This window comes from Morone saxatilis, unplaced genomic scaffold (assembly GCF_004916995.1).
Source record: "Morone saxatilis isolate NCDOM2014 unplaced genomic scaffold, NCSU_SB_2.0 Contig24, whole genome shotgun sequence".
Lineage (NCBI taxonomy): Eukaryota > Metazoa > Chordata > Actinopteri > Moronidae > Morone > Morone saxatilis.
Window position 1 is genome coordinate 12355262 of NW_023339807.1, and position 9989 is coordinate 12365250.

The 9989-nt window shown below is 37.6% G+C and overlaps 2 protein-coding genes across 2 annotated transcripts in view; one reads left to right on the top strand and one right to left on the bottom strand.

The window, feature by feature from the left end:
* Positions 1-9989, top strand: part of LOC118335796 (chymotrypsin-like protease CTRL-1) — a gene marked incomplete in the record, with an annotated part of 151345 nt that overhangs the window by 125411 nt on the left and 15945 nt on the right.
* LOC118335793 lies at positions 5842-9309 on the bottom strand. The gene is made up of 9 exons (XM_035672229.1): positions 9214-9309; positions 9010-9070; positions 8534-8908; positions 8414-8446; positions 8220-8249; positions 7978-8101; positions 7618-7692; positions 7277-7355; positions 5842-6890 (listed from the first exon to the last, which is right to left on the bottom strand). Exons 2-9 carry the CDS (start codon positions 9068-9070, stop codon positions 6816-6818), a joined length of 852 nt encoding a protein of 283 aa, XP_035528122.1. The 5' UTR covers positions 9214-9309; the 3' UTR covers positions 5842-6815.

A 9989-nucleotide genomic window follows, 5' to 3' on the forward strand; every position in this document is an offset into this window, starting at 1 on the left:
AAATCACAGGGGTTAGTTGTTGAGACTTAATAGAAGTAAATTTGTAGGTAGGTTTAGGAAGTTACCAGCAGACAAAAAACAGGGGGGCACTGAATACATTCAAAACTACTACTACTTTTATTGGAAGGGCTTTCAGGGTTTAAAAGTCTTTGACCTCATAACACTTCCTGACTCATCTTTTTTTTGTATAATTTCATTGTTTTATCATCTGTGGGTGAGCCATAACTGGTGCAGTACGGAACTCAATTGTTCTGCTGATATTTCTTTGTTTCTTTTATTTGTTCATGAAAAAACGTAACAGAAGTAACATGTTAAACAAAGCGACACGTCAACAAGAAAGTATCACTAATTCGCAACAACATGTACTTTTTTGTCCTGGCTTTCTGCTGTATCTTAAATAAACAATACCACTCACACTATTGAGCTCAGATTTTGTACACTTGACACTTTAAAGGATGAAGCTTACGACTCAATAAATATGGACACCCAAAGACATGGTACAAAATACTCACAAGCTCTGTAACGTGAAGGCATAATTTCAGAGGCTGTGAATTATTTGTATAAGGGTGTGCAGAAATATACAAACAAAAATACATTATTCTCATCAAAGTGGATTGGAGCTGAAGTTTTGGTCTTTTTTCTTTCTGGCTGTTACATTGGGTGAGTCTCAAATTAAAAATTTGCTGTTGCAACAAAGAACTTCTCTTCATTTACACTCAAGGGATAAATCAATGTTCATTTTTATTGGGTTTTACGGGATCCAGGATGTGCAAGTCCTCTAGTGGCCAAATGGGGAGCAACTTATAGCCTTACAAGGATTCCTGCCCTGCCAGGGCTCCTGCTGTGGGTTATTCCCCTGCAACTACATTACCCAAACCCAACTCAAATTAAGATCCTGAAAATGGGTGGGAAAGGGATTTGGGTGACAGGGAAGAAGATTGTCTCGAACAATCTCCCCAAAGGAAACTGGGGCTCTGGAGCTACCAAAAAAGAACCCCAGTTTTTGGGGGAAAACTGAAATCCCGCAATTGCACCATGTTGTGGATGGCGTGGAGGGCAGGCATGATGTCGGCCTTATCTACGTATCAGGATCGAAATGGCACGCATACGGAAAAGATTCTCCTACACAGCACCAAGAGTGCTCAATTGGATTTTTTGGATGAGTATTTGAATAGAAATATATAAATCATTTTTTAGGCGAGTAAAGATGATAATTTCATTTTGTATTGTGGAGTCATGTTGGTAGATACATGTTTCAACTCTGGCAGAGAGAGTCACCGGCCGCTCCATCTTTTGTTGTGAATGTGATGATAACATAAGAGCAAACTGCACCTGCTCTGTGTCTTCAAGCGTGACCCATCTATTCCCCTCAATCACCTGGAGTCGCACCGGAACTATCACGCTCCAATCAAAGAAAGCCTGAATAACTTGGACGGTGGGGAAACCACGTCAACCCTGAATCTTCTAACCCTCTACCTGCTGACTGGTGAACAGCCTTTGAACTGCCAACGTGGCAGTGATAGGAGGACCAAGAAGGAGGCCGACAAGCTCCACGATTCTGATGTGAGCCATGGAGCATGGCCAACAATCATCCACCTTTCAGGTCTGTTAATTGGTTTGAAAACATTGAAAAGTTTAATTGTCTGCTACATTTGCTACAAGTATATGACTACAGGGCTGATTGAATTATGAAAACAATCAGTAGAAATTACTCTTCTAATCAGTGTTACTTTCATGGATCAGTTACCCTCAACATTCTTGACGGGAGATTACTTAAGATTGAGCCAGTTTAAACATTACAAATCTTGGACTACCTTATGATCTTGAATATGAATATGATTCTCAGGTATGATTAGTGTGTAATGATCTAATACAGTTTGCGCTCATTATAATTTAGGTCATCTGTCCCCGCCACTAAGTGCTAATTTGGTTTTTTAAATGTTTTTGTTTAATGCTCAGGTGCCTTTTCATTGAGGCTGCATGTCTTAACAGTAGCACAGAACAGCTGGCTCTAGATATGGGCGGCCTCACATTGTTTGCGGTTTCTGGCTTCACGTGGTTTTTTCTTCGCAGTTTTGAAGGGGAAAGGCTGAATCAGGGGAGTTAGCTAATCTTTAGCTCATACTGCTTACGGGATGCACTAAACTGCCTTACTTGGCTCATTTAAGTGTCACAAAACAAGATTAACAGAATATTTTATTTATTATTACCACTTTGACATCATAAAGAACAGTCTATAAGATTAATCTGATTATTAAAGTAATAATAATCTCTTTATATACTGATAAAATAGCTTGGGCATTGAACTATTTATTCCTACTGTCATAAGTATACAGGATTCATTAGTGGGTAATTACATGAAATTAGAATTGTTGTGTCTTTGTTACTCTTAGGAAAAAGGCCAATTTATACCTACAGATGCCTTCATGGGAGGTGCCATGGTTAAACAGTACCAACAGACACTGGGCTCATATCATTTTTGCGTTTTACAGTCACTGTCGTTTCAAGCACTGAACTATTGATACATCTAAAAAATGTCATGAAGATTATGGAAGTATAAGGTTATACAGAAGGGTGTTTCATTGATACAAATGTGATTAATATAACAACTTGTTAGATCTAATAAAAGATTTACACCGACAACTTTAGGCTGCTTAGCTTAAACTTTATTTATTTCTGCAACATTACACACTGTGGCTGACTAGTGTTGGGCACTAATGTGAGGCTTCAGGGATGTTTGAGACATGTTAATGAGAATATGATATTTCTCCAAGGTGATTACTGTTTTTTACAATGTATGGCTGTTTAAGGTCATAGGAGAGTAATTTGGGGTTGTGGTTTGAAATGTGTGGACATGTCCACTTCTACACTTTTAGGTACACGTTTTTTATCAGCTATGGATAGTTGACCAGCTTCCTCTTTGATCTTCTGTCAGTTAAATGACACATTTCAAAACACCTCAGGGCTTTTCCCACAATTTGACCAAACTATCATGGTGGTGATAACTTTACTTTTAAACTGCGAGTGAACAACTAAAAACTCCTTTTTTAGTTTGCTAGAACTGATTTGGATAGATGAGGCTACACATTTTTTTTCTGCCTGAAGGTTTTTCATGTTCCTCTCCATTGTATCTTTCCTCCGAACTATGGCAGATATGGACGTTTAATTTAGGGCCCTGAGAAAGAGCTAGTAATATTGAACACTTTGCACTATCCACCGGGAATATATACCTCCTGCTCCCAATGGTGCAATAATTGCAGGCAGGCAGGTTAGGTAGGCAGCATTCATCGGCTGGGCTGTCAGCTCTGCTATACTGGTGTGCTCCTTCGTTATCAGGAACTTGATCTTTGGTTGGCTCAACCTGCAGTCATTCATGGGGGCTTTTCTGTTGTCTGAACTTACAATTTATCATAATACGCTACTAGTGTTGTTTTTACTAGATCATTTGATGTTGGATCTTCTTTGTACTCTTTCACTCAAGAGTCATGTCAATAGCTGAGCTGATTGTTCTGAGATTTAATAAGACATTATGTATAGTCTGATTTGTTATGTTCTAATGTACAGTCTGATGAACCTTTTCACCATCTTATTTTACAAGTTGTGACTAGCATTTTTCAATTTATTGGCAGTGATGAGGAATTTATTTCTTTATTTCTGTGCTTTTGTATGCCTTTTAGTATGGACAGGCAAAGCTTAAGATGGGTTATGGTCTAAGAGGGGAAGACGACGGATGGGACGCCATGCAGCAAAGGCCCATCGCTCAGTTGGAATCATGAACTAGGACGGTGCTAGTAAGCCGACTCAGCGCTCTATTAGGTATACATCAGATATCAGTAGTACAAGACAATTAAAGAATTTTTGTTTGGGTTGACTCAGCCTGCTCAACTGTTGCATAAGCGCAGACTGTTGAGCAATTTAATAATATTAAGTATGTAGTTGTGAGGTCGTGCGTTATTATTTAGCGTAACTATTAACCTAGTTGATAGTTAACTTAGTATAAAGTACTTTGTGGTTAATCTAGTCAGGATGTAGAGTAAAGAAGTGTTGGCTCTTTGCTGGATCATTGTGCGAGCGGGACGAGGAACTTCATTCTTTTGGTTCATCGTTGCTACTTTAGTGTGGTGTGAGCTAGGACAAGTTCTATCAGCAGTGACGTCATTAAGGTACTCTGCTGCCTTATACCTTAGTATCATTTGGTAACTGGACATGTTACAGTGTAGCCTTCTTTAGCATCCTCATCTACATTGTGGAACAGTACAATAATACAAATGTATTGAGTTGTGTAGTGCTCTAAGTATATGTAGTATACCATTAGATTAATTATGCAAAGTCAATTAAGTCAATGAGGTGATAGGTTCACAAATACGAAGTCGTCATCTTAACAGATGTTGTGTTACGACTATTATAGAGACTGATCTATAGTAATTAGGATTTAGAGCCTGTATATATATAGGTATGATTCATAATAAAGTCTAATGAATAGACAGATGAATATACATAGCGAGCTATAGTTGTTATCACCAAACCTATTGTTTGCTCGTCTGCTGCCAGTTAATATTTTCATTCCTTCCTCCAGAACCCGCTCCACCCACCCAGCTGATGGAGGAGAGGACGTGCACTCTCTTGTGAGGGATGTTTTACCTCCTCTCGAGACCCTCCCACCCTCTCAAACCAAAACTCTCTTTGGATTTTTAATTATATTTTTGTATTCCAAGGGACGTCAGGATGCCGTCTCTATTGAGGGGGTGAGGGTGAAGGTTTTCGTCATCAAATCATTTTCATGCGTCTGCCAGAATTTACACACTCTCCTTAACCCTATGCTTCACCGTCTACCTTTGCGCCACTCCCACCTCGATGCCAACTTGCTGTATCTACATGTGCACATCATCGGTGGTGCTCAACTCATCGATGTATCATCAAAGACCAAATAAATATTAAGCCTCTCGGTTCACACATCACTGCCATTGATGTTCTTAGCCTTCCATGCAAGACTCTCAGCATGTATCCTTTGGACTGAGTTACCCCTCCGTATGACGACCTGTCCTGCTATGCAACAGCTCATCCTATCGTCCTTCCTGGTAAGTGTGGGTATCGGCCTGTCGTCTACCGACGATATCCGTTGTTACCATTAGCCTGGTGTTGCCTGCGGTTGTGGCATTCCGCTGCTACCCTGTTGCAGGTAACATTCAGGTGAATGGTAATTTCGAGGAGACAGGGATGCAAACACTACAACATGGAACTAATATATTATAAGATTATTAACTGTATATATTATTTTAAAGTATGGACAAATCCTTTGTTTAGTTTAGTTTGGCACATAAGAGAACAGAATTACAGAATAGGCATGCAGTAAAAACTAACTTTACACTAAAAAAATCTGAGAGACAAAACCTGGGAAGACAACAGTCTCTGAGCTACTGTTGATAAACCAGTGCCCAATATGCAGGACACTGATACCACCAAGGTCGAGAAAGTCACATTCCTCCTCAAAATCTTGTCAGCCTCCTTTGTTTGGTGCAAATTAGCTTCCAAAGCCTGTTTCCACTGACGTAGTGTATTCATTTAGTTTTTCTCCATAATGGTGAAGTTTCTTATGACAAGACTATGAGGTGACGCTGTAAATGCAAAACTAGTTCTTGTTAAAAGAAGACTCGTCATTGATGAGTCATTAATAATTAATAACTTAGAAATGTGCGAGAGTGAAATTTGTATAAGTCTTGCTTGTGGTGAGTTTTCTTTCACAATTTGCCATTGACCACCAGCTAGATTCAGCGTGAAAAAGTAAAGTTTTCAGTAGAACATTTAACAAAGCCCACCACATTCAGTCATAGTAACACAATAACTTACACTTTCCAATTCTTGTATTTTCTTTGTGTAGTCTGAAGAGTCATAATTCAGTATGAGTCTGAAATGCAAAGGGCCTGTTGCTCACCAAAGTAAAAGCAGAAAACAGTGGCAGCATCATCTTTACTTACTTCCACTTTATTTAGCACAGGCATTTAGACAGTTGGCTAATATATGTTTAGGTCATTTTTATACACACAGATGTAGTGCAGTGGAAGAGGAGCATAGATCACTGAAGGCAAACAATGACTTTCATTTTTAACCCTTTTTTTTGGTACAGTCCCTAAACTGTCACTGCATAAGAAGAGAAAACAGAAGTTTCAGCTCTGGCACAAATTACACAGGAAGTGAATTGGCAAACATATTGAGAAAGACTGGAATTATTTATTTCACTAAACTCAAAATGTGTCAAGTGTAGATATACAGGCCATGACCCCTACGTCCTGTCTTTTGAGAAGATAACATGAATGCATTCTGCAGAAAACAAAGCTCCAGTCATGAGATGTTAAGAACAGCTTGCAAAACTGATGTGCGAAATGCTTAAGCCATTATCCCACATTTCCTGTGTCACTTAGTGGTAATATTACACACTAGCAGATTTGAGCCTCATTCCTTATTGTACTGCAACATGTAAACAATAAAAACAACCATGAAAAGTAATCATCCTAGGTAAGGCAATAGTCTCAAAAGTGTGATATATGTAATAGGTTTACTATCATCCCTATCATGTAAATTGTAAGGGGTGAAATTGTCCAATATATATGTAATTTCTACAGTATCAGACAGGCTTTAAAGGGTAGGTTTATAATTTTTCAAATCTTACATGCGTACTTTATTTTTGCACACACCATGACACATGTTTACACATTTGGTAGACATGAACATGTGCATAAAACAATGCAGAATACAGAAATAGAATTTAAGATGAAGCTTAAGTCCAAATAGATAGGCCTTGAAATGTACCTTTTCTATTATTTTAAATAATCCACATTTGCATATACACCTTCTGTGTGATCCATACTTTGATCCATCTGATCTGGAGGGGCCTGCAAAGACAGAAGTTGGATTACATTAAAGGTATCCTGTGGAGTTTCAGACCTCTAGTAGTGCTATTGAGCAGTTTTTATATAAGTGGGTCCCTGTTTTGTCTGTCTCAGGTGCATGTAGGGTGACCAGATGTTCCACTTTTTGCTTTTTAGCCAAACCACTGCAGTAAAGAGACGCTTTTCAAAAGGGTAGTTAATGATTGTGCAGAAAGCAACATTGAATGATAACCATAACTTTTTCAAGAAAACACCATAGGGCAAATTTAGAATTTCTAATATGTCTATTATATAATTTGAATTATTTCTCTAGATTTTGTTTTATTAGAATTATGTCTTATTACCAGCTTCTTAGGATATTAAAACCCAACTGAGTCGAGGTATTTTACCTCCATGTTTATGTAGACAGGTTCATCAATGGCCTTTGGTTCAGGAAGTTTCTTATCTTCTTTTTTGTAAGATCCTTCTCTGAAAAGACAAAAGAGAGGTGTCATAAGTCAGCAAGTCAGATACATTTGATAGTTTTTCCTCTATAAAGTCAAAACTGTCCATTCTCAATCTTCATGTGTTTTAAACTTTATTATTATATATACTATACTATACTATACTATACTATACTATTAAAGTATTAAAATTTTAACTTTATTACACTTTTTGTATTGCTCATACTTATACACAGAGGTGATATAATATACATTTTCCAATTTAACCATTGTATCATGAAACAAACCTTTTGGCTTGGTCTGATGATGTTCTTCTAAAATTTGCATAATATCCAGAGTCCTCCCTGGTAAAAGATTTTGACCTGTGAAAATAGGTTATTGCCATGAGGTGTGTTACTGGAAGTTATTGCGAATCAAATGCAAATTACATATATTCTTTATTTTAGTTGTGATATCACAAAATTGTACTCTGCAAATACATCATTCTGCACAGTGAAGCTCAAACATTCAAGTAAAGTAACAATAAAAAAATCACATATCTGAGTGAAAGGGCACTTTAAAATGTGTGCACATTGTTTACGTAAGAAAAACACAAGAATCTGTGCCCCGCACTTAATTTACAATTAAGCCCATTATAGTGATGTTACCTTTTGTGTTTTATGCAAAAGATAATTCCACCAACAAAAATAATGATCAGAAGTGCAGCAACTGGTACAAAAATGGCCGTATACATTTGTGTTGATGGTGTTGAGGTCATCTTGGTCATCTCAACTGTAAAGAAATTAACAACTTCTGTGAGCAGCGACCTAAACTGTATTACAGATTTTGAAATACTTAATATTATTCTGAAACTGTCCTGAGAAATAAGCTGTATAAAAGTACAACTTACTTGTGGTTACTTCAGTGGTAAATGTGATATCTAAAAAATAAAAATAAAAAATATTATAGTTTATATTTTTATAGTTCCATTCTACCCTGGGGTACTTTCTTTATTGAGAGCTCATACACAGCTTGTAAGCAAATTGAGGAATACAGAAACAAATATATAAAAGTAAAAATGATAATAGAAAGTGAAGGTTTTACCTGTTATAGGTAAAGAATTGTCCTGCATACCCCCTGGTAATGTGGGAGAAATGCAAGGTATTCATTTAATTTTACTTTACTCAAGCATGTATGATTAAAATGTTTTACTTAAATTCTTACCAGGCACAGTAATGTTGGTAAATTCCCTTTTGAAACTGAATCGTGTATTATTTGCGACAACTCTCACATAGATGCGTGGTTCATTAAATCTGATGTCTTTGATCTTGAGGGAGCAGTTTCCTTTGTCTTTATCCCCGATGAGCATGGTCTTTCCTCTGTACTTCTCAATCACAAATGTTTCATTTGTGTGAAAAATGAATGCAAAATCGTCCTTGTCATTGGTTTTATATTTAAATTTCTCAGAAAGCGTTTTCCAGTAAACTTGAACATTTGGTGTGTTGCCTGCGTACGGATGGGTAAAAGTACATGGTATGGTCACATGTGAGCCCACTGTTGCATTAATGTGTCTGGGGACATTAATGCTCCACTTTTGACCTGTGTTCAAAACCAAACCAGAAATATATTTATTAAAGTTCATACTTTAAAAGTATAAGATAAAATTTAAAACAAACACATCAACTCAATATGTCACCCACCTTTTGAGAGAGAGGCCAGGATCACTATGAGACAAAGATTAATGAGGCCCGGCAGCTTCATCTGATCCAAGAAAGACTGAGGTTAACTGACATAATCCTGAAATCTTAGAGTGAATTCAGTTTTACAGCAGTAGCTATCACATCTGTAGCCTACATCCTACACAGGCTGTATTCTGCAATTTACTGCATAAAGAAAATACTCACTGTGAGAGGGACCCAGAAGAGGTTATAGAGCTTTGAGGTGCTTTGTCAAATGTATTAGAATGTAACACTGATGTGAAATTCTTGGGTGTGTTTCCTGTGGTGAACTTAAGAAAAGGGAAGTTGGGGAAAAAAAGTGACAATGACCACAGTATATTTTTTCATTTCACAGTTTGAGGGCAAATATTATAAAATTATGCATCAAAAATTTGATATATGTTCCTCTTCACTGGAAAATAAAAAGAACTGTAAAGTGAAATTATGCCGGATATAATGACTAAAATTAACTTGACGCTTCTGTGTATTTTCTTCTCGAACTACTCTTTACACAAACAAAAACAGCTCAGAAAGTAAGATTACACAAACGCACGTCACATTAGGGTAGCCTAATATGTGTTACATACCCAAAGAAACTGCGTTTTGAACCAGCACAGGGCTTTTTTTAGTTAAACCATATTATTAGTGTTTATGCTTTGGAAAGTGAAACCTTGACCCTTGAACATTTCAGTAAATGTTATAGGGCAACCCTTTAGTTGTGAAAGGAAGGGAACCACATTTTGTGTCATCGAGGACAGTGGCGGACTGGCCATCGGGAGCACCAGGACATTTCCTGGATAAACAATCCGTCGTGAGGCTCATTAGGCTCACACAGACTGAGCAGCAACGTTGGGCACAAACACACCCCCTCCTCTCTTTTTCTGAGGCTCTCTGTCACAGCACTGCAGGCACACACACACACACCAAGTTGCACCACCTGCAGGGGTGCAGATCCGATGTCA